The following is a 26,764-nucleotide window of genomic DNA, read 5'->3' as shown; positions in this document are numbered from 1 at the left end:
ATGTATTATCACCTGCAGTTGGCCTAAAAAAAACTTGCCGTTTATTCATGACATGTAGATTGAAGTTTCTTTCAATGCCATGGAACTATACTAGCGGAAAAAAGAAACTGTTCATTATTTAAAGAGACAGTACAGGTGAAAACACATGTGTGAATAACTTCAGATTTACCCAAAAATCCCTCTTACGTACCCAATAATGTAATTATGAGCTTCCGGAAATTTAAGAGTCGTACAAACCGGAATTATTTGTACCACGTGGATTTTTATTGCCAGTAATTGACACATGCTGAAAACTACAAGATATTTGCCTGACTCCGATCATTGTGGTATACAAGGTAAAAAGGACTCTCTACACGGAACACATGATCACTTTCTCGATAATCTATTAATGGTTTTCCAATTTCGGGTCATTTTAAAATAAACAGACATAAATGAGTCAAATAACCCCTCAAGTCACTTACAAAAATATAGCTTGTAGTCAACTCCTATGATAAGCACGCAAAAAACATGCTTACAAAATAATAATTGCACGTGGTTATTTTAAAAACTATGAACAACTATTACCTGGGAGAAGTAAAAAAGACATATTTTTATCAACAAACGTGTATCCCCGAGTACCCAAACTCCGTCACCATAAGCAGAAAACCTCCCGCGTTTCTCTGTAAATTATTTTTTGTGGTTTTTATCATTTGTAATCACTAAATATAATCTGAAACAATATAATTGATTAAATCATTAACAAAAATATTTTTATTTTTATTCAAATAAGCCCTCTGAATACGACGTTTACCACGTGTGCTTATTATATCTTATGAACCTAACTCCGTCACCCACATGCTCTATGATATGGCAGGGAATGAAGACACATTAACAATTTAGTTAAAACTCCATTTGTATCTAGGCCAAGTTATAATAAGTAAAAATGGTTCATGCAATTTATATTGTATTTAATTTCATCGAAATGAAATGATCGCCAGAATAAAAAAAATGGGTCCATGTAACAACAATCACGATGGCCTTTTCAGAATGTATGGATGCCGTTTGATTTATGTTTTTACATATTTCAAAAATTTTATATCATTAATTAATATATTACTTATTAAATTATTTATTTATTACATTTTTAGAAATGTAGCATATTCTAAATAGCGAAATACCGGATATATCTATACCCTGTATAAGGCAAAAGTATCAGCATGAGCGATTTGACGTTATCATCAAGAGTAGTGCATAAAGACTATTGCGGACTAAAAAAAAGTATTAATTACCTTAATCAAAAATGTATTACATGTGAAATGTTTCATCTTGACCTCTCTAAAAATGACTGACCACCGTAAATGATCGAATGGGCCCGCATGTCAGAAATATCGATATTTTAGTGCACCCGTAAAAAAGTTTTAGCTGATTTCACACAATTAATGGTGCATAAAATGAACAAGGTTTAATTCTGTTATTTTTTGACACATTCTTAAATTTAACCGTTGCAAATTGTTGACATTTGATTAAAGATTTTTGACATGTAAAAATGACGTCATAATCGTACTTGATTTCAAACGGCGAGGAGTTTCCCGAAAGTGACGGAGTTAGGGTAGTGACGGAGTTAGGGGGCTATGCGATACAGGAGAATCTTCGCGAGCCCTACATGTGTTTTGTTTACAGTAAATACGCATGCGTAATAGTATAGAAGGCTCACCCCGTAACACGTTGCGATGTATTTATGTGATAGGTTTTACATGATTATTAATTTTAATGAAATAATTATATTTATTTAATGGAGAACTTTGTAATTTTTTGAAAGTTTATATACATTTATGAGTAGTACAAAAATACCGAACCCGATCAGAAAATTTTTTCAAGTCGGGTTTTTGATAAGATGCGCCGTACTGTTTCTTTAATATATGAATTTTTTTTTTAATGACAATGAACAAATTTTATATTTTGTAAAACTGTTAACATATGTATTCGCAACAACATCTCATAACACATCAACATCGAATGACGTCAATTTCAGCACACTCAAAAGTCATTGTTATTTGAAACAAAATTAATCACGCGTGTGACCACCATTTGCGTTCACGCATGCTTGACAGCGACGCCTCATTGATGCCACTAAAGTGTTCAGAAATGGTTGAGGGATGTTGTTCCAGATGTTGGTTAAAGCCTGGCCTAAATCAGCCAATGTCACTGGCTGATTTGGTAAACGGCGTAAACGTCTTTCCATTTCATCCCAGACGTGCTCGATGGGCGACAAATCGGTGGAAACATCTGGCCAAGGCAAGACATTGACATTCTGTTGAACAAAAAAGTCCCTGACTACACGTGCAACGTGTGGCCTTGCGTTGTCTTGCTGCAGAGTGATGTGATTTTGATGTCCTACAACGGCCGTCACTGCTATCCAAATGAAATCTGGATTCATCAGTGAACAGAATATTGGTCCAGTCCTGTATTCTGAATTGCAGATGTCGTGTGCACCACGCTAGTTCGGCGATACGATGACGTTGAAGCAGTACTGGGCGCACCGCTAGACGTCTTAGTCTGATGTTTCATGCGCGGATCCAGAAAATTTTTCCAGGGGGGGTCCGAAGGATAATTGTGTTTGCCAGGGGGGGTCCGAGGCATATTTTCGCGATAATTTTACTATGTAAATTTAATAAATTTTCATTTTCCAGGGGGGGTCGGGACCCCCCCGACCCCCCCTCTAGATCCGCGCATGTGTTTTTTCTCGCGCAGACGATTACGTACAGTTCTTAGACTAATTGGTCGAAGCCCTGGAATGCTACCGGCAGTCAAACTTGCTGTCTGGAAACGATTTCTCAGATGCACAAGTCTAATGTGGTTGTCCTGTTGACGTGACGTCACACGAGGTCGCCCAGAGCGTGGTCGATCCTGGGTGTTGCCAGATTGTTGAATACGTCTCCATAACGACTGGATGGTGTTACGATGAACTCCAAAGTGTCTTGCTACAGTTGAAACTAAAGTGATTTCCTTAACAAAATAAGTTTAAACAAATCCTTTACAGTTCTTATTCCAAACAGTATTAGCCCGTAAAACTCGTACAAGCAATAGATATAGAAAAATTGTACTAAATTTTATAATGCACAGTTTCTTTTTTCCGCTAGTATACATTTTCCTTTTAAAAAATGAATGGACTAATCTTATAGAGCACTGTAGCAAAAAGACGAAACTTTTCAGGCACGTAGCAGTGGGGGGGGGGGGGGGGGGGGGGCAGGATCGGGCCTGGCCCCCCCACTTGATCCAAGGAAAAAACCACAAGTCGAACGGTATCTGTCATACAAGGTTTATGAAAACTCCGAAAACTCTTAAACTGCTGAATTACCGAACAAAGTTAACAGTTGTATACCGATAACAAACATAGGTACCTGACGTTAGAAATATTTCTTTTTGCAATAAGATTATTCCAAGTACTATAACAACTTATCTGTCATGATTTTCTTGCAGCGATTCATATAAAATTACTAGGTAAAAATAAATTTGTTCGCCAATTACTACTTTTTTGTGTAAACTCGCGCATCATCTACACGAATAACGATACAACTGGTCCTTTCATTAAAAATCATACTCCGAATTCAGTCAACTGCTTTTAAAATCGATAAAACTAGAAAATGGAGACCAAAAGTGAATGAATCACGTCATATTTTGGGGTAGACCTTTCCTGATTGACTGTTATATATGTCGTTAAAATAAATCAACAGAATAATAAAGACATTAACTGATAAATGTACAGAGATAAGTCAGTTAAAGGACTGGTTAGGAAAAAAAATATAAGAAAAATGTCCAGATCAGTTACTTAGTGCTAAGGAAGAAGAGTTGGTTTCATGTCTAGGAAAAAATCTTTACATGGCGGTATTATGTTTACTGACAATTGATAGAGCAATAATTGTTGTATGATAATTGTAAATTGTTAATTTTAGCTATTAATTCAGAATTATTTGATTTTAAAATTTCCAATATATGCAAAATTAACGCTTTTAAGGTGGCTCTATACACCACCTTTTGATGACGCAGTACGCAAAAAAGTAAATCTGGAAGTATGCAATTCCGGTATACTGGCTGATTTAAACTGATGCGAATTGAATGGGGACCGCTCTTTTGAAAAATTTGTTAAATGAATAGATTTAATTTGATAATTGGAAAATTCATTACTTAGAAGTAATGTGGTATGTGACACCTTCACCCTGTGTGGTATTATTCATCAAATAAACAATAAAATCAAGTATAATTTTTTAAATAGTTTCTTTCCCATCATTGATATGATACACCGTAGCGCAGTGGGTTAGTGGATTCACTATTAATATACCTGTAGGTCATGAGTTCGATTCCCGGTGAGAACAATAAATTTGTTAACTTTCCAAAATTTTCTAAAACCTATTTTTGGGTTGAATATTGTGAAAAAAAATTCTAAACCGGTGAAAATATTTTAATTATAATAAACTTTAATGTATATTAATATCGACATCTTAAGGGGATGGGAGGGTTGCTTTGAATTTCTCTCAGGTTGGGGTACATAAATCCTATTAGCCTAGTCATTTTTCCCTTTTATTTATTTAAATAAGTTTTGCATTTAAATTTTATTCAACTCAAAAATGAAAAGTCCCCAAGGTGTTTGGGCCTTGGGACTTAGGAACGATAACCCTTACCTGAGGAACTTTCATACCAAATAAAATTATTTTTTGTGTTTATTTGCAATGATTTTCATTCAAATTTTTATGTCACATTTATCAAAATACATTTTCTTATAACATCAAGTAACTTTTTCAAATGATTTGTCAACAGAGTAAGAAAATATGAAAAATTATGTTTTGGGGAAATACTAAAAAAAATTGCAATAATAACATTTTTGAATGTTAAGAAGTGTAATATTTTTTTTATGTGTCCGAAGGAAATATCCATCATATGACAAAAAATTTTAAATTTCTCTCAATTTGTTAATAGCTGTCTTTTAAAAAAATATTTTACAAAAACACGAAAAAACATTAAAAAATTCTTTAAAAATACCTATAGTATCCCTATCATCATTTTAATATTTGATAAGTATATGTTTTGTGATTTTCTATTGAAAATTGGAATAACCTGTGGGTGTATAGAGCCACCTTAACAGCAAAATTAACAAATGTTGTATGACATTGTCATTTCAGGTATCTGTGTCCTTTCAATACACTCTCGTCTATTAAGCGCACATTTTCATGCGTGTCTTGGAAAAAATGAACTTGATTTCGAAAGCGATTTAGTTTCAAATTTTTCGAAGAGCTACAATTAATCAGATTTTAAAACTACGATAAAAACTTGTAGTTTTTAATCTTCTTAAAATTGAGATAAGTGCTATTTATTTACATGTACTACCACAAGGTAAATTTAAAATTTAAAACATAACAATTTAACCATGCATTATCTCTGAATTCATAGGTTTAATATTGGTGCGAGATCAGAGTTTCTGATAAGAGACATTAAGATATTGATGAAGAATTCTTTTTAATCACGAATATGACTGGTTTTGTCCGTTATAAAGTATAGAAAAAAGTGTCAACTTATGTGTCATAACATTAAAAAAAGATTATATATTGCAAATTAGCCGGACAACATGAACATTAACATTTAACTTGGTTCTTCAGTCGATAAGATTGTATATATTATTTGATCTATTGGTCACACAAAATGTATAATCTTTATAGATTTTGCTTACAATGCATTGTTCAAAATTTAAATTAAGTTTAATTAACTTAAGAGTCAATGAATGAGAAGGCAAATTTAGACTTGTTTTTATTTTCTATGTACAAAATTCCTTTACAAATGAACAGCAGTCATGCGCAAGTAGACTCGAAGCCAATGAAATACTTATTTAATATGTAAGACATCTGTGTATAACCCGTCCAGATTTTAACCTCGGCTCGCGCATTAAGTTCGGTATTTTTCAGGTGAGAGGTTGTTAAACTAAAATTCACAACTTTTCAAAAATGTCACCTTGCGTTTGGGATCTTTACTTTCGATTCAACCTTCGACCTCTTCTATTGATTAATGAGCTGGTCCACCAACGGAATCGTCGACGGCGTTGTGCATTCAGTAACGTAACTCATTCCACAAATCGCTACAACTATTGAACCCGAGCAAGAATATTTTGATCATAAAGCTATTTGTTTATTTTCTTTATAGAATTTAATTTATACATAGAGGACTTAAAACGAATTAATGTGTGTTTTTATAGTATATATTTACTGAAATGCATGAACAGATTCTGCACTATTTTCTTACGCGTAGACTCAATTCATGTGTTCTACGCGTGCCTTCCGGTTTGAGACTTCGGCTGACAGTAAACCAATAGACGGGGTCACGTGACCCCATCTAAAAATTGAATTATCTTGGAGTTGCCCCCCCCCCCACTTTTTGGGAGTATCTAAAAAAAATGATATGAAAATAAGGTGTAAAATTGAAGTTATATACTACGCCAGCCCCCCCCCCCCCCCCCCCCATTAGGTTTTTGAAGATATTGGAACCTTCGAAATCTCCCCTCCTTTTTTTTTTGGCGTGTCAAGATTTATTCAATGAGTCTGCCCCCCACCTCCCACTTTCAAAAACGATGCTACGTGCCTGTTATTGTTAATATTCATCGTTAGAAAGAAATAGCCAATTCTTCTTATATGAAGATATATTATCATATATTATCATGATTATTTCGTGCAGTCCGTTTTCTTTTTGGTTTATTATTTTTTTGTTGTTGCTGAATATTTACTGGTATGATTAATCCATACCTGTAAACTGGTAAGAACTGGGTCGTGTAGATTTCAGCCCCGTCAGTTTCTATACAATATAGCAATGGTTTTAAGAAACAGAGGGGAAAACTAAGGTGTACGGAAAATCATAGCTGCCTTATGTGGTTATTTCATGTGAAGATGGCACTTTATCATATATGAAATATCAGGGTTAAGGCTAATACATGGTTAAAAATAAAGGAGTTTACGGGGATTTTGCATTGCAACAACCGTGCGAGGTATTCCTTGTGACTTCAAAATGAAGAAAATATGTCAACGTTTCCTATTTCAAATCTATGTAAGAAATCTTTTATCGTTCCTGCGAATTTTTTCGAATCAAAAATGATAAAATATATTTTAGTTATTTTCTTTTTCATTGATATCAAGTAAACTTCTTTCACATGTATGTTTTTTTTCTTTAAATTGTCTAAATGTGCTGCATACATGTAGATATATTGGAACAGATTATAACTACCATCCATGTCAAACAAGCATTGGAAGGAGAGAGAAATAGCCTCAAAATCTCCCATTATGATGAAGTTAAAGCGACACAGCAATTTAAAAACATTTAATTTCATTAAAGAACAGACACATCAAATGAAATAAGCACACACTTTATAAAGATATACATGTTAATTCTCGAAACATTGTAAACAAAAATAGCAATATCAAGTTAGTCAAATATTCATTCAGTAAAACCTTTCTCAATCAAAGTATTGACGGGAGTTGATTTTATCGATTATTATTTATTTTAAAATCAACGATATGTTATTTTGCGTGGCAAGTAAATTCCTATAAGTATTTAAATTAAGCACATTTTTATAATCGGAATCCTACAGGGATTTCGTGAAAACCCAATATCAGTCATGATGTGTAATATTCAAAGAATTATTCTATCAAACTACGTATTAGTAATCGAAATAGTAATGAAAAATTGTATGGATCCAAGCAAAATTGAACTCTACTCTCGTTCACCTATATTAGCAAAAGTTATTGATATCATATACAAATCAAATTACAGCAAGAATTTTTTTTATCTATTTACAAATGAAGGATTATGTCAAACAAACATTAAACTAATTAAGAGGGCTCGATGATCGTGGCAGTTTTTAGACTGTATTGATCTCCTTTAGAAGGAGAGCTCTCAACAAAATTATTGGAAAATACCCAAAATTAAAAGGTGAAAAATATGGATTTATTCTTTACTAAATAGTTGTTTATAGCAAAACAATTCATTCTTGAAATTTTAACAAGTGTAATGGTTAATTTATTGACCATCCAGCCTCCTTAACAGAAAGATTTCTTAAAACTTACTGGTAGGCGAATTTAACTACGCGGGTATGATAAGGCTACTCTCAGCGATCAATGGAAAAAAAATCCGCACATCAATATGACGTCACAATAAGCAGCCTGATGTCTTATTGATAAAATTTGTCATTTTTAACATTATCTCTACCCTTATTTTAAAAATTCAGCCATACAATGTTTTTGGAAACTATTCGAAATTAATTTTTTCCCATCAATTTTCCTGTATTGCGTATAAAGTAGCGGTCACACGATGCAATTTTCATCCGATTTTCAAATGATTTGCACAAGTCAGATCGATTGGATTCAAATTTTGAGGTGGTTACACGATGCATATTTACAATCGATTTTTAATTTGAGTCTTTCCCAATTTATTGCTTCCATAACTTTTTGATAATTTTTAATTAAAAAAAAGAAACTTACATATACCTATCAATAAACTTAAATCGATAAAAGGGAAAAGATCCAAAGACCCTAGATTTCTGCATTGATGCATCATCTGTTTTAAATTACCCGGAGAATTTCACAGGAACGAAAACAAACATTATACATGTACGGAAATTCAAAAGGTTTAATTATGATTATCGAAATATTACGCAAAAAATGTTAAAAAAAGAAATAGTAAAACCAATTCAATATCACTGTACGGAAAAGGTCGTTTTGACGTCAAGACTCTCATGAACGGAGTTATAGTAGTTGAGAGTGTTTTGGGTAAATAATTACGAACATTATTGAAGTATTACACTTTTTAAAATTTGTAAAGCTTAAAAAAATACCATGGCACGATAGTTTCAAATGATATCCAACATAAGCCATTGTTTTCATCGGAATAAACAATTAATGAACACGGAGTTGCCTTTACCTACCCGTGAAAATCATTTCGACAAATAAGTTATTATACTCTGCCCCAAGATATCCTGGATTATAAATACCTCAGGGTTAAAACGAAGTTCATTCAAAGGTATGAACATTTCCAATATTTCTGAGTCAAAATGCCCCTGTTAGCTTATCAGGCTTCATTGCAATGCTAAACAAGAGGCCCATGGGGCCACATCGCTCACCTGAGCAACAGTGGGCGTTCAAAAGATATTGTGCCATATGGTCCCTCGGTAGAATAACAAAAAATGAATATTGTCAAGTATTCGAATTTTACACTTATTTTTGCATACACGTAATCTTTGACATTGTACCTTCATGAAATACTATTTTTTACCAGAATAAGAAAAGCCTACGCAAGATATAAAACTAAACATTCGGTAGGGGTACACTGTTAAGTTGTTAACTTCCAATTCCCTATATATTTGTTCTGCCCCCCCCCCCCCACACTTTGTAAAGCGATCGAAATATATGAGAGCAAATAGGTACATTTTTTTCATCAACTACTTACTTGTTATTGTATTTAAAAAAAATATATAATAGTTATTGTATTTTATTTAAAAAATCCTACATGTATGGATGTGAAGAAGAAAATTGTACCTCAATGTGCTCAATTCCTCAAATTGAAACATTCAAAAATTCAATTTGTCTTCTCCATTATAATTAAATGACTGTTATTTACCTCACGTACAAACCAGGATAATTTTCCGCTGTGATATTTTCTTAGGAATAGCGATAATTATTTTATCCCCATAACAGAAATGTGTCAGAACTATGGAAACTGTTTTAAAGATGTCGTTTTTATTTACTCGTGTCTGAAAAACTATCAAAATTGATGTAGATTTCACATTATTTATTGTATAATGAGGGGGCCCCAGGGAGTAGGTATATACAGAATATCATTCTTTTATTTTGTTTGTACAAGTATTTAACATACTCTAATTCATATAGAATTTCTAATTTATATGTATATTTCAACCAAAATTTCAGCGTCAATCGTAGAATTATAAGCAAGATACAGAGCTCACAGTTTTCCTAGGTTTGAGTCATATTTTGTTGACATGAGTTTATTACATTCAGCTTAAGATTTTTAACTTGGTATTTCCTATTCAGCATTTAAAATGGAAAAAAAGAATGGCCCAAGATTTTCAATTCTTTTATCCACTCAAGACCAGTTCATTGGTATTTAAGGTTCAAAATCAGTTTATACAAATGTACACAAACACAGTCAAGGATCACATGTACAGTAGGAGTAATAATGACGAAAAAAGGTTAAGTTTACAATACAATAAGTTGTTAAAATTGGTTTCTGGAAGAACAGACTTTGAAAATTTTCTTAATAAATATTGACAAATCTTTTACTTTTTTAATCTACTTTTTTAATCTTTAGTTTTAAAGATCTGTGTACAAACATAGAATTGTGAGCAAATCTCTGTATCTTGCTTATAAATCGAAGCTTAACACTCAAATATGGTTAGTAAATAGAAATTGTAAACAATTAAACACAAGAAACATGCATGCACTATAACAAATAAAGAACACAATTTATTTTTTCGAAATGAATCATATATATACACGTATATATACCTACATATTTCCGTCAGCAATATCAAACTCTTTTTAAACTGAATAAACTCGAGAAAATGCCGAGCATCGATCTCAAAAAAACCTATTGCATTAATCTACCATTATGCAAAAGATAATGCCGAGTTACCGATAGAATGAATTGTATTTCAGTACTTTTTTGATACATCAGATTTTGCTTAATTTGCGCAGGTAAACAGTTAACTGTTTGATTTACCGAAGTCTCTGTTTGAATTGATACGTACAAATCACGAAATACAAGAGTTCCCAGGTTAAATTACAAAGCATAAATAATGAAAACGAAACGAAAATCAGAAAAAGCTAACACCAACATCATGTGTGAAATCTGTCAACGCATTGAAATATTTAGCCTCAATTTACTTCACAAAATCGGCACCAATATATTTTGCATGTTTCAAAAATTTCCCTTCATACGCGAACTGTTGCATAACAAATTCATCATAGTCAGATCGACCCTTTTTCGTATAATGTCATGGCTGCTTTAAACAAAGAACCTCGTTTTAGAAGTATGGAATACGAGTCTTGGTAAAATGGGTATGCAAACCCGGGCCGTGGCAAAATAAAAGCCGGGGCAGATCGGCAATCGTCAATTCCAAATACGCATTATTTTGCGGCAATATTTACAGCGAATACAAATATTACTGGTCCATCAAATATCCTGAAATTTTAATGAGATTGGCAGATTAATAACTGCCAATCTTTTGTTTTGACCAGGCCAAGTCTTGCCTACCCATTTTACCGGATGCCGAACCGAACCGAAGCTGAAATACGCCTTTCCGTTATCATTATTTTCGTAATAACTCAGATTTGAAACAGAATTAGACCTTAATTTTTGCAATTTATATTTTCCTTCCCATAAGGATAATTTATGCTAAACTACGTTGAATTGAACTCAGTAGTTCTTGAGAAGAAGATTTTTAAAAATGCACCCCCCTTTTTCTACAGTTTCAAGGTTTTCTCCGCTTTGAATACAGATCGGACTTTTATTTCTGCAATTTATATTCGCCATCCCATAAGGATGCTTTGTGCCAAATTTGGTTGAAATTGGATAAGCGGTTTTAGAGACGAAGTTCAAATGTAAAAAGTTTACAGACGGACGGACGGACGAACAGACGGACGGACAAACGGACGACGGACAAAATGTGATCAGAATAGCTCACTTGAGCTTTCAGCTCAGGTGAGCTAAAAATGTGATGTCTACGATTTTGTATCGCAGCAAGCCCGGATGATAACGTTGAAAAATTGCGCGAGGTATTCTGAGTGTATTCCGGATGGAGAAAAGATGTAAACATTCCCCATTATAAATCTCCGTAAGGAAGCTGTTTTCGTTCCTGTGAATTTTTCCATTGGAAAGATGATAATGTGTCAATGAAATTATCTTTAATTTGGAAATTATTCCTTTCAACTATTTCAATTGAACTTCTTTCACAGGTATGTGTATTTTTATTACAAATCATCCAAATGTGCTGTATAATGATATTGGGACAGACTATACAATGTACATGTATATGTATTCGTAAACAAAAACAACAAAACAAACATTATGATAACAGTTTACAGCAACTTCTTTCCTATGACTTGTTGGGTCTGCGTTATTTCTTCAAATACACTATTATAAACAGGGCACAAACAGGTTGTCGTTGTACATTTCACCGTCCAAGCAGATATTACACTGGTACTCAGCTTCTAAAAAAAGAATAATTGTTGTATATTTTGTAGATGGATATTGTGATAGATGAATTTGATGAATGGACGGAAAGAATAAATGGGTGGATGAGTTGATGGATAATTAAATAGAAGGATTTGCAGTGACACAAAGGCATAAAGGGCCAGTTGTTTCATTATTGTTTTTGTGTTACATATATGTTATTCGTTATAACACATAACACTATGATAAATCAATTACTATAATCACTTTCAATCAAGTTCACATGAATCCCTAGTATAGACTTACATGCATATTATTGCACTTGGTGCAAAAATTCACACAAACCTTTCTTCTGATCCAGATTTCTAACCGAGTCTAGGAGTTAAGATACTCTTTGCAGCAAAATTCATCGCGTTGGAGGCAATCTCTATCCCAGCAGTCCCTACTAATTTTGCAGTCGACAACTCCCCAGTATTTACAATCACACCAGTACCAGATAATCTTCCTGCAGCACGTGGTCCTGCTACTGCTGCAAGACCAACAATCACTGCACCCCCAACTACGAATTTAATAATTTTCCCAAATTTACCTGCATAAAAAAAAACAAAACAAAACAATGGTTTGACATTCTCATAATACACAACACATTTACAAAACTATTTCAATAGGTACTGCTGCTACCACAAGATTACCAGCCAATCCTTTTCTCCAATTACTGTAGTGTAACGCCAAAAATTTAACACAAAATAAAGTTGAAAAAAAAAATCATTTTCCTATCAAAGTAATACATCCTAATCATCTTCTACTCCATTACGTCCTGACTTTTTATAGACACCTAGTCTTGAACTGGATTCTATGCAATTGCAGGCCACACCATTCACTGGATTGCAAGTTTCCTATCATGTTGGACACAGAGGTCATCATAGAGGGGAGATCATCAACAACAGAATACGTACTGGCAAATGTCATTTAACTTAGAAATATGTTCGGTAATACCATGCTTCCAAGAACAAGAATCCAACAGTAACCTTATAAATAACACCACGGACACACGCTAGAGAGGGAGAAAACCAGCAAGTACAAAGAAGTTACCATCAGTCGGGACTTGAAATAGTACCCCCATATAAGCAACATCACCAACAAATCAAACAAGTCCCTTGGGTTCATTAGACGAGACATGCGAGGCTGCAAACCAACCGCTAAGGACCAAACCTACAAAGCGCAATCGTTAGACCATCCATGGAGTATGCCTCAACAGTCTGGGATCCACACATCAAACTGCATATTGAATCCAACGAAATGGTGCAGAGAAGGGCAGCTAGATTCGTTGTCAATAATTATCACGACTACCCCCCTAGAACCATCACTAACATCTTGGAACAACAGAATTTGGAGACCCTGCAACTAAAAAGATCCAAGGCAAGACTTACCATGATGTTCAAGATTCTCCATGGTGATGTCAATACCACCTAGCCATTATGTCACTGCAAGGGATGCAAGGACCAGGGGATCTCACCGTCCAAGGGCCATACTATCACCCAATGATGTATTTAAATACTCATTCTTTTCAAGGACTGTTAGGCAGTTGAACAATTTCCTAACAGAAACAACCAGAGCAACATCCGTGGAGAAAGTCCTAGCCTAACTCCAGATGACAGGCCCAGATTTTAAACTTTTATGTAGCTTTATTTTTTAAATTGTAAATAAATTGTTCTTAAAGAGGTTCGTTCCTCTCCTTGTGGGTAACTGTTCTATGTCACCTCTACATTTGTAGTTTAAAAAGTCTGCATTATATATTAATTCTATTTATACGTTTACATTTTTCAAGGCAAATAAACTATACTGAATTAAAACTGTTAAAAAAGTATATATTAACAGAGTAAAGTAAGGAACTATATTTTGTGGCGGTACGTTTTCAAGAGGAGAATGAACAATTTTCATAACTTAATAGTTTTAGACTACTATTACTTTAGCTTCCTAATTTTCAGCGCAGACCAAACTTCTGGAGTTTTTGTATTACGACATATTATTGTTGCTCTTAAAGTCATATTTGAACACTATTTTTATCGATATATTTTGGCATATTTGGCTTATATTTCACGTAACTAACAAAATAATTAACTCCAAATGTTGCCTCAGATTTGTCATCATTAAAATACCAAAAAAGGAAATTTAAATGACTGTAATAACTGGCGTGGAATAACACTTCTCTCCATTCCAAGTAAAATCATGGCTAAAATTATCATCAGAAGAATATCCAAAGCCGTAGATGTCAAACTACGGAAAGAACAAGCAGGGTTCAGACCAGGACGAGGATGTATCGACCAAATATTCACACTGAGAAACATCATTGAACAGTGTACGGAATGGCAGCGACAACTTTATCTGAACTTCATCGATTTTGAAAAGGCCTTCGACAGCATTCATAGAAACAGTCTCTGGAGAATTGTGCGTTCGTACGGCATCCCCCAACATCTTATAGACATCATCAAGAGTTTCTACGTCAACTTCAGATGCAAAGTTGGAAATTCAAGCATCGAGTTTGATGTCAAAACTGGAGTTCGCCAAGGTTGTGTAATGTCATCAACGCTCTTCATCATAGCCATCGACTGGGTCATGAGGAACACAACATCAGACATCCCAAGAGGCATCAGATGGGGAACGTTCACAACACTTGAAGACTTGGACTTTGCCGATGATATTGTCCTGTTTTCCCACTCCCATCAGCACATCCAAGACAAAACACATAGGCTCCACGAATTTGCTGGAAATATTGGACTGAAGATCAATGCCAAGAAAACTGAAGTCATGACCCTAAATGTGAATAACCCACAGGGAATTAAAATGGACAATCACATCCTTCCATTTACAAACAACTTTACCTATTTAGGGAGTATTGTCACAACAGATGGTGGAGCAGACAGGGACATTCAGCAGAGACTAGCAAAAGCCAGAGCAGCATTTAAGAACTTGCAAGCTGTGTGGAAATCCAGCCAGTATACCAACAGGACAAAGCTCAAACTGTACAAAAGCTGCATCATACCAATTCTTTTGTACGGTTCAGAGTGCTGGAGAATGACAGAGAACGACCTTAACAAACTGTCAACTTTCCACACCAAGTCCCTGAGAAGAATCCTAAAAGTATTTTGGCCAAATACCATCTCAAATCAGGACCTTCTCAGCAGATGCGATCAGGAGGATATGGCCACCATCATCACCAGGAGACGATGGACCTGGATTGGCCACATACTCAGAAGGGACCCTGAATCCATCATAAAGACAGCCCTCTTCTGGACACCAGAAGGAAAAAGGAAGAGAGGGAGACCAAAAGTTACCTGGCGGCGAACAGTGGAAGCCGAGATGAAAGAGCATCAGAGAAGCTGGGGCACTCTCCAGAAGCTAGCCAGTGACAGACAGGGATGGAGAACCCTCGTTACTGCCCTATACGCCAAAGGCGTCACGGACAGTAAGTAAGTAAGTAAGTTGCCTCAGATTAGCTTATTTCATGCCATATCTCAAGTTTTTGAGATGTGACCCCTACTTTTTTACTTTTACATGAGACATTAAATGTCTATCTGTATGCTAAGTTTTGAAAAGATGGCATTACTACTAATTTATTTATTTGCGTCATACCGGTAATTTTATTGCTCTAAAATTTGGTAACAATATTAACATCTGATGCTGATTATGTACTGGCTTTTGAGGTCACCACTATGGCAAGGTGTTTTAAACTTTGACTTTGATATTATACTTTTATAGTCACTACATGTGTTCAACGTCATACTGTACTGAAATTAGAATTAAATAAGAGTTTAAACTTTAAATATTTGTTTGATTTCTTCAAATAATCAATCTCCATACCATATTGTAGAGATAATTTCAGGAAAATTATTATTTCTGTTTTGGGCCCGATTTTCCCAAAAATGGCATATGACATGGGTCACAATTAAAATAAATTAACATTTTAGGTCCCAATCTTTATATCCAAGTGGTTTTGAATGATTGACATTACGAGTACTTCAGGTGCCAACCTCTTCAACTGCCCTGCCATGCGCCCGAGCATTAACGCTCTTTGAAGAGCCCCGCTCAGTATATTGAAGAAGACGAGTTTCAGGCGTGTAATCGAGTGTAACGAAATCGATGGGTTTTCATACTTGTGTGACGGTGCCTAATTACGAACAGTGTTCAGCTTTAAGCTTACTAAAAAGCTTGCTTGCTATTCCATTGGATGCATGTGTCGATTAATTTATAAAAATGATTTTTGGTTTTTGCTGGAACGGAATGCACATACTCATACAGTTATTTAAGTCTTTTTTCTCTCTTTAGTGCATAAACACTAGTATTATTCACAAATAAATTGACATTAAATAATTTCAGGAAAGTATCACGTTATTGTAAGGTAGAAATTGGAAAAGGAAACGTCAAGTTTTAGTTTGTATTTGTTATATCAAGATGGCAAAATCAAAGGCTGTTATTCTATTATAGCAGTAAAGGAACAGTTTTAGTCTGTCCAAAGATATTATATTGTCACATTCAGACGATTTGTAGTAATAATACACATAAATGATAAAGAAGTACATTAAATTTTTTGAAATGGAAAATATCCAAGATATATTCGTAGATACATGTACATTATGAATGTAAAACATGATATCCAAAAATGTTTGATATTGATATTAATGGTGTAAAAAATACATTTAAAAACACTGCTCAAGACTTCCAACTAACTTTTAGATATACATCTGCATGATATGTACATGGTATTTAAGGCACCAGTGTTTCAGATAGTGAAGTTGAAATATATATGTCACAAGCATTTTAATTGTTCCTCTGTAAGGACCTTTTATTGTTAATCCAAGACCAAAACTAAGCTATGAATTAAAAGAAAAAAATATACATGTACTGTATGACATTTTTGCACATACCTGGTCTGTTTGCTACTTCCTGTGCTTGTCTCAAAGCCCTCTTTTCCATCACTGTATGATATTTACTTTGTAGTTCCTTTAGGTTATCTGTTGAAAAAAAAATCAATCTGAATAACTATTTGGTAAAGGGGGACGGGTGTTGTTGATCTTTGAATTTTACTTTTAGGGACATTGATTAAATAAATTAATTAAAGTTTAAGAATACAACTACTATTATATATTTTAATTTATGTCCATGTTTTCTGGCATTCCTCTCTTTGGAATGAAATCATATATGTGAGGCTTCAGATATCCGGACGCTAGATATCCTGACGATTTTTTTCGTAATGAATTTTTTATACGTTGTTTTGTCTCCATTATATGGAATTCTACGTTCGGAATCTGGGTGGTCTCTTTTTAACAAAAACACTGTTTTACTATAAGGTTTGCTTCATTTTCTCTAGTCGGTAAACATTACAAGTCATAAAACAGTCGATTGTTTTTTTTAAAAATATTACAGCTTTCAGAATAAAGTTTAAGGGAGAACAAACTTACCCGATAGTTCAACTATTAAGGCTCGATGCATCTTGCCTTCCACACCATATGGGACCATACATATATCCCACTTCTGAAGACCAGCTATCACTCCATTACGCTCGAACATGTCCTGTATCTCTTTTAAAGGGATTGGTGGACAAAGCGCAGTTTCCTCCAAATTGTACACCAGCACGTGCACTAAATATATATATATATATATATATATATATATATATATATATATATATATATATATATATATATATATATATATATATATTTATATATATATATATATCAATAGTTTTCTCATTTAGTCTGAATCTTTCACCTTTCCCCTCTTCTTCTTCCCTTCTCTGATGTTCTGAACATGAAAATCTAACGTCAAAATATAGTTTTGAGGTTTCGTCAAGGGTCACTGATTTCAATCAGTATTGTTTTATTTTATCTGGCCTATTGTTGAGAAGACATATCATTACGAAATGTTGAAAAATTCATTCTTTTTAAAATTATGGCATCCATCAAGATGAGCACTTACAATGTCATGTAGAAGTTTTGTTAGTGTATAGTTTATGATAATAAAAAAGTTTGAGTCAGCTTCTTATGTTTAAGGTCATTATCGAGGGTCACAGTGTCCAAGCATTAGGGCACCCAACTAACTCTAGTGATCTATTACTATCTTTTCTTGCCCGTTGCTGTCTGTCGGTACTACTAAGTTAGGGTTTTAACTTTTTCAGGGTTTTCATTAAAACTACGTGGCTTTAGCCTATGCACACACTTGATGTGTAGCAATCTGCAAGGTAAAGAAACATAAATTGTGAATTCCTGACCCCGCCCAGATCTAGAAGTGCATTATATTTTGGGTAAAAACTTGGTGCAATTTTAATTTCCGTTTATAGCAAACACATCATAACATGATTATAACGAACTATAAGGATGCTGGTGTATTAGCAGGAGTATGTTATTCATAAAACGATTTTTAAAAATGTTTTTTTGTTACTGCTAATCTCTCACAAACAAATTAAGGATGGTGAAGGCGAGGAGTGGTTCTTTTACCCACATTGTGAAATTCACGCGTAAACGGTCAGGAATTAAGGAGTTGGGGAAGGGTTTTATTCTCCAATAGTGAACTTTAAAGAATTGTTTAAAAATATTTTCTACTCTTTTCTAGGCTTCTAGAAAGCAGACTACAGTAAGTGCATGAGTAAGATTAAAAAGTAAGACCCAACATAAATTGTAAAATTCGTTACCCCTTTGTTCATAAGACTTTACCGTTTGGGATATTGGAATTAGAGAGACGTTATTTATTACTATAGTCTGTCCCAAGATATTTATGTTACACATTTGGACGATTTTTAATAAAAATACTCATATCTGTTAAAGAAGTGCAACTGAAATCGATGAAAGGGAAAATTTCCGAGATAATTTCATTCACACATTATCATTTCTCCCTCGTAAAAATTCACAGGAAAGAAAACAGATTTCCTTCGGAGATTCATAATGGGGAAGTTGACATATTTTATCCATTCGGAAGTCACTCGGATTACATCGCACAATTTTTCAACGTTATCATCCGGGCTTTAAAATGGCTTATGCAATGCAAAATTCCCGTAGACTTTCTATTTTTAGCTGTGTATTGAAACCTGACAAGCTAGAGGGACGTTTCAAAAAGGAAATCTTGCGATTTTCCATACTACTTAATGAAAACCGTCTGAATCAAGATGTATTTATAAATATTGAATAACATAAGAAAATACGCGTTAAAGGGGCATGGTCACGATTTTGGTCAAATTTTATTTTTCTGTTTTTATCATTTGCAATGCTTTAGGAATTTCTAATGATCAAATGAAATTTGGGTGCAAGTCGTTGAGTTTTAAGCAAGATACAGGGCTCACAATTCTTCGTCATGCAAACAAGGCTCGTGCCCAGTTTTTGTTTACATAGGTTCAATATACATGTACTAGTAAAAAATCTTTTTAATGCTGATTTGTCTATCTTATTATTCATTTTAAACATAAAGAAACAGTTCCTAACGATCAACACATTTATTTTAGGTCTAAAACTGGAATTTACACTTTATCGTTCGAAATGTAAACAAACGCTTTGTTTACATAGCGAAGAATTGTAAGTTCTGTAACTCGCTTATAACTCATTAAGTGACACTCAAATTTTGGTTGCCTATTAAGAATGCCTTACTCAAGCATTGTCAACATATTAAAATCGAAAAAATAATGTTTGACCAAAATCGTGACCATGCCCCTTTAAAATATATTGGGCTATAAGCGTAAATTTCAATATTGCATTTCAAATACTATTCTTGTTTCTGAGAAAACCATTTCCTTAAAGAGGTCCAGTACAATTTTTTTAACGTGTAGCATATCATTTACCATATTTTCTTTTTTTTCAATTGTATTTTACATCTTGAATCCTTCCAATGACCAATTTTTATTCATGCATTAGCTACGGCTAGGAAAGGTAATTTTTAACGGTTAACCGATTATATAATCGGAACGAGGCTAATCGGTTGCAAATCAGTAATCGATCAGTCGTTTTTAAATGTAAGAAGTTGTATGTTTTGCCATAAATTATTACATATTCAATTTTAATTTGTATCTTTCAAAACATCTAACCGGATACGCCCTCAAAGCTAAGATTTTGATGGGAAAATGTTTACTGTTTTATTAATAATAATGAGTGTAAAATCCGTCATTACGCTGTCTACTCAGCTTTTAATATACATTAGAGACCTCTATTAAAATCAATGTTGAGTATCGTTACAGGTATTATTACGCTCTATGGTACATATTTAAGAAATAAACAACGTTATTTAGTGAACATGGCGTTATGAATAGCAATTGCTCTGTTGGCATATTCCATGATGCGCGTTGTTTATTACTTATATTTGCATTTTACCACTCGCAAATACCCTGTATTAGCCTAGACCTTGACATTTAGCTATTACATCAAAAGTATAAATTCAGACTGTAATGTATCTTTTTAATTCATATAGATTTGTTAACAGAATCAATGATATGTTAAAACAGTAATTCCTTTAAAATGTTATCAAAAACATGTTTTAATTAAATACATCAATTTTATGGAGTTGGAGAAAAACACATGATGTATCGTATAGTGGTTTAAATCTATAACGTCATGGAAAAGTATATATAACGTTACACCTTTATGACGTCATAGTATACAGACAGAGCAATTTCGATTATAGAGAAATAATTGCAGCTCCTCCGTATGAGCTGACAGTGGGAAAGAACAATGGGAATGCAAATATTTAATCTAATATGTTTATTTTACAGTTTATCTTTTAACATGAAAATGATCTATCACATAGAAATGTGCCTTTGTTTAAATAAAATACATAAAGTTCCAATTATTAATTTAAGGTTGAATATTTGAAACGGCGGAAGATAAAGACCTTAACAATTACAAACATAAATCAACCCTTGCTGATCACCATTTCCTTAGTAATTTGAGCTGAATACAAATATGCAGACAAGATAATTGTTTTCGAACTCTTTACTCGTTTTTATTTCTCCTTGAAAATATTATGAGAAATATTTTTCATATAATATATTGACTTACATATCTACAGAATTTTCAGTCTTCGGAACAAATTGCAATTAACCGCTTTGCAATTCCTATCGCCATTCCTAATTATAACCGATCTAATAATGTGTCTTACAGTACATCATAAAGTTATCGTAACGACCATTACATTCCGAATAGTATTCCGACATGCGAATCTTACGTGGTGTATACTACCCGTGTGATAAACCCTTGCTTTATCAAACGAAAGATGCTTTATCAAATACTTCCGATCCGAACTATTTTTGACACAGACCCTTGCTTCAACGCTTCAGTGACCGATTTTCTAGTATTTTCCACATAACTATATCTTCTACCAATAATTGAATTAAAATGAGTTTTTACCGAAGATTTAAACTACAAGGCGCTAACTTTGACGAAGCCCAACCCAGTTTATACTTACATGTACATACATTGGATATATAGCTATTGAATTCAATCCTTAAAAGTTGCGATATATCATTGAAGCATAAATTTCTAATGTTTTGAACATTTATGACTTAAGTTTTCATGTATATTTTGTAATATAGTTTCGATAAATAAAGTCAAATTTGAGAAGTACCCCAGAGAAGTTAACTGTACACATACTTTCCCCCTACATATTTTGATATTCTAACATGTAATGATGTCTGTTGTTTTGTTTTTAGATAAGGAAACATCTTTCTTTATGATTACCAACTAATTAGTGACGTTTAGTTTGGTGTAAACTTTTTAAGGGATAAAGAAGTCATATTTTGGGAGTAACTGTAATATATCACCACAAGCTTAAGATTTAACTGATGTATGGTTATATTTACATCCACCAAGTATGATTTCCTTTTTTATTGGTAGAAAGTACATCTACACACCCAATTTATCGGCTGGTCGAAACCTATATCAATCTAAGAAAATTCACGGACTGCATGAAATAATCATGATGATGTCAGACTCAAATTCCCAAAGAAGAAGACGGTTTGGCTGTTTCTTTTATCTGACGTACTGATGAACAGTAACAATAATTTAGTCAATTTTGCTGTCTTATTACGATCAGTTTTTAAATTAGTTAAAAGAAAGAGGTAAATATAAACAATAAAAGGCATTCTTTCCTAGTTATGAATGGTAGCAATCATTGCGGGAAAAAAAATGACAAATCCCGCTAACGCACGTTACATGTATGTATTTTCCTGCCTTCTTCATATCCCACATAAATGACTTAAGTCAAATAATCTTTTGCTTAAATAAATACTCATAATATTTCTCATAGCCTTTCTTACTCGTAAATATGAAAATAAAACAATGTTAAAAAGTTCACATTGATAAAAGAATATCTGTGTGATAATGAGTATGCTTAGAAGCCCTTCACGCTTTACAGGATTAGGAAACGCTAACGACCAAATTCATATCATAATCCCTATATTTTTATTTGCATTCAATGCACACTACTTCTTTCAATAGGGTTGGTGGGTGTGTTGAAAAGAATTTCAGAAGATCGTAAAGTAATGATGTCTTTGTTTAAATACACTGGTCAAGTGTGGCTGTGAAATACTTGATTTGAATGCCCAAGTGACTACTGAATTTTTTTAAAAATATTTTTATTTTCTTGATATAGGATAAAATATACAGAAAAGGGTACATGTATATGTTTAGAAGATAAGTTAAAAACTGTTATTCAGGTGTATGAAAAGACTCGTGGGCCATTTGATTTTGTACAGTTATGTCTATGCTAACCAAGATAAACTTTTGAAACTTATATTGTACCTTATTCTTGTAAAACTTCAAGATATAAAAAATTCTTTAGGTTAAAATACACTTAAAGAATAATGTTTGAGATTTTTAACCAACTTTTAGATAAACAGGTACATATTATGTACATGGTTTTTAAAAAGTAAAATTAGACTGTATGTGACCCAATATGTTTAATTGTTCTGTAAGAACCTTTTATTTATATTCCATGACCAAAGCTGAGTTATGAATTAAAAAAAAAACCAACACACTGTACAGGCATAAAAAATATCGTAATCGAGTAATCGTAATCGATTGTAATGATTACTTTTTTCAAGTAATCGACAGTAATCTGTAATCAAAGATATTTTCGATTACTTGTAATCGTAATTTAATCAATTACAGCTAAAAATTTCAGTGTAACTAAAATTACTTTTTCGATTACTTTCGATTACATAAAATATTTTGGATGCACACATTCATAGAAAAAAATACACTACAAGTGTTATTCATAATATTGATATGTTTTACGGTGCGACCGTTGGGGCGAGCACAGCATGTGATCAAACAATGAATTACAATAAATCAATAAAATAAAATTAACAACGTGAAATTTGAATGCAAAAAAATAAAACATACCTATTTTTCATTAAATTTTCATTATTCATAGTTTATAAGATTTGTTATAATTTATTTATTTATATGTAGAACAGTAGTTTAATCTCAATTACAATGTTGTTAAATAATAAAGATTTTAATATATAAATATTCATTGTACTGTATCTCCTCTTTTAAAGTGATTGTAACGTCAGTTCATTCCCCCTTTTTTTGCAGTAGACATTTTTTCTTAAACTTACATATAAAACTTGACTCATCGTAGACCTCCCCCCATGCTAAAAAATATTTTATTTTTGTCAATTTACACATAAAAAATCGACTTACCATGGATTTGCCCCCTCCACTTAAAAAAAAAATAAATAATGTTTAATTATTTTTTAATTTACGCTTAAAAATATTTGCTTATCATATTTCAAAAAATAACATGGTGCCCCCCCCCCCCCCCCCCCCGCATGTAATAAATGGAAGTGAAAATAAAGAAATCATTGAACTGCTAAAGAGCTGAAGGATTAGAATTTTCATGATTAGGGTCTTCCGTTTCCAACGGACGACCCTATTGCTTTTTGTTAGGTTTCTTTTTCTCTATTTTTCACTATTATCATTCTTTTTTTTCTTAACATTTTTCTTAAAACTCAAATATCTCAAATATGCTACAATGGATTTTTATGAAAATTTCACGAATAATACAAAATATCAAGGTCTTTTATCATGTACATTTTTGTTGATGATGTCACTTCCGGTCGGCCGTTATATTCCTTTTTCTTTTTGTAAAAAGTGATCCTGTCTTCCCTTTTTCGCAAAAACGATTAAAGATAGAAAATTGAAAGTTTCAGGAATGATAGATTTTTGAATTTCTAGGGCCGATCAGATAAAACTACGATCGTCCGTCACTTCCGGTCCGTTCAAACAGCATTTTGGAAAATTGTGTTTTAAAAATTTTTTTAAATCAAATAATCTACATTTTTTTTCCATCAGAATATGTTTTAAACTTATCAAATTTTAATATGAGCAGGTCGTCCGTCACTTCCGGTCGTCACCGGAAGTGATTCTTATATTTCGATTTTTGGAATTTGAAAGCATATGCGTTTTGTTGACATTTTTGTACTGAATACAAAACTAAAAACCGTTTTAAAATCGAACAACGCATTGCAGAGATATTTAAGTTTAAAAATGACGTTTTCCGGAAATCTTCATTTCGCAGTGTAGGTTGAAAATTAGTTTAAAAGGAAGTTAATATGATACTAAATCGTACCAAATGTCAACAGTTTAATTTAACCCTATCAATTCAAAATCAAACGAAAGACCCACTTGTTGCTCGCAACAAGGTGCTTTCAGGTAATTCAGGCATTCTCGAGAAATTAAGCGTCAAAGTTCTGAAGTGAGAGTCTGAGTAGCTCAGTCGATAGAGTCGTGGACATGGCCCAGGTGACCCGGGTTCAAGCCCCGATTGCCACAATTTTTTTTTTTTTACTATTTTTCGCTTAGATCCACGATTTTATCTTTGAAGTGATAAGTTTAATCTAATCTATTCAAAAATCGGGCGGAAGACCCACTCGTTGCTCGCAACGAAATCGTTTCCAGTTTTTTTTTTCTTTTTGCTTGCAAATATTTTTTGGATGAGGCTGCCATCCACCCACCCCATTTAAAAAAAGGCACTGCTACGTATACGTTTCAGGAAATTACCGTAATTATAGTGAATAAAATGTGAGCATTCATCCAAAAGAGTGCAATTTACAACTGTTTCCTGTATCTGAAGAAATGTCCTTATTCGTCAACTGTTCTTTAGCTTAGCCTTTGCAAGATTTTGAGAGGATTTTGGTCAGTTCAGCAGATTTACAATATATCTTCAGTTAGAGCAATTTTCCCTTATCAGTGCTTATTGTGACGTCAAAGCTGACGTTGGTTAAGTGTCGTCTTACTCTTTAAACCCCCCCCCCCCCTGAGAAATAAAAGTATGCGAAGTATACTGTTTTATTTACTTTAAAAGCATGATGTTCTTAAAATTACACATCTTAAAAGCTTTTCAAAGGTTTTACTTTGATTCTCGGGAGAACGTGAGGTTGGAACGTGAAGTTGGAAACCATTGGTACTATGAATTGTGGGTCAAAATTTACTGACGCCGAAAAAATCTATCGGATCAATGTAAACCTTTGTGACGTCACTCGATTATTTTTGATTGAGAGTGTACTGAGGTGAACGTTAGAGGTAGCATTGACTGTATTTCGTATACATAGTTATTGTTTTTATATTGTCTTGCTGATTCTCGTGAGAGTGTGAAGTGATAAAAATTGCCATGATTACAGGGAACTAGTGGGACGATTAAAACAATGCATTACTGGTCCGATTTACTGACGCCCAAAAAATCCGTTGAATGAATGTGCAACTAGTCCGAATTTTCTATTCACACACGCCTTGCCGGTGTTATATAGTGCCTTTTCCCCCTAGCCATCTTTCCCCCCGGAAAAATGGCTATATAGCAGTTCTTCCCCCCGGAAAAATGGCTATATAGCAGTTTTTCCCCCAGGGAAAGCCGACTATATAGTGGGCTTTCCCCCTTTTTATAGCCAGATTACCCCCACGGAAAACCTACTATATAGTGGATGTTCCCCCTTCTTTTACATTCCGGCCATGTATATGGTGGACCATTCGTGGCAATAATTTGCAATAATTGATATATCAATTTCTCATAGAAAAGGATAATTATGGCATTTATTAATACATAGAATAAAATAGTATTTCATGGTTTTTTAACCCCAAATATGAACTAAGGCACGCGCCTCCATAACATGCATGTGTCATTATATAAATAGTGCCTGTTTGGGAGGGTAACAGTTGAAATTGACACCCCGAGAAAACCATTGTCAACCGACGCGAAGCGGAGGTTGACAATGGTTTTCGAGGGGTGTCAATTTCAACTGTTATCCTCCCAAACAGGCACTATTTATTTTGTTATACTGAATGTCTTTTTTAAAATTTTTAAGAAAATTTTACTGCTTTTATATAGGAATAACGTGAATTCTACAGCGAACCGTACGCGCATAATTTTCGCGCATGTAACATTTTTTAATGTTACCCGTTGCCAAGTGCGTTGCTAACGCTGAGGGTAATAGTAAATATTATTAACTGCGTCTTAACCAATCAGATTTCAGTATTTAACATGAAAGTATAACAACATCGTTTATTTCACTTGTTTTTACACCTTTTTT

General features: G+C 33.5%; 2 protein-coding genes across 6 annotated transcripts in view; both read right to left on the bottom strand.

Moving 5' to 3' along the window:
• The window catches only part of LOC128173818 (uncharacterized), a 139,829-nt gene that overhangs the window by 33,727 nt on the left and 79,338 nt on the right, over positions 1-26,764 (bottom strand). The window lies entirely within an intron of this gene.
• Positions 7,301-26,764, bottom strand: part of LOC128173811 (uncharacterized) — a 41,665-nt gene continuing 22,201 nt past the window's right edge. For 3 of the 5 annotated variants that reach the window (XM_052839480.1, XM_052839478.1, XM_052839479.1), the window contains 4 exons: positions 17,658-17,837; positions 17,124-17,210; positions 12,544-12,787; positions 7,301-12,236 (listed from right to left, as the gene is read on the bottom strand). In XM_052839480.1, coding sequence (XP_052695440.1) covers positions 12,564-12,787; positions 17,124-17,210; positions 17,658-17,837 — 491 coding nt within the window. In that variant the 3' untranslated portion in view covers positions 7,301-12,236; positions 12,544-12,563. The remainder of the gene's footprint in view (positions 12,237-12,543; positions 12,788-17,123; positions 17,211-17,657; positions 17,838-26,764) is intronic. The other 2 variants (XR_008242573.1, XM_052839477.1) reach the window with 2 other exon arrangements.

The sequence above is a fragment of the Crassostrea angulata genome, chromosome 2 (genome assembly GCF_025612915.1).
Source record: "Crassostrea angulata isolate pt1a10 chromosome 2, ASM2561291v2, whole genome shotgun sequence".
NCBI classification, from domain to species: Eukaryota; Metazoa; Mollusca; class Bivalvia; order Ostreida; family Ostreidae; genus Magallana; species Magallana angulata.
This window is presented reverse-complemented; position numbering and strand designations above follow the sequence as displayed.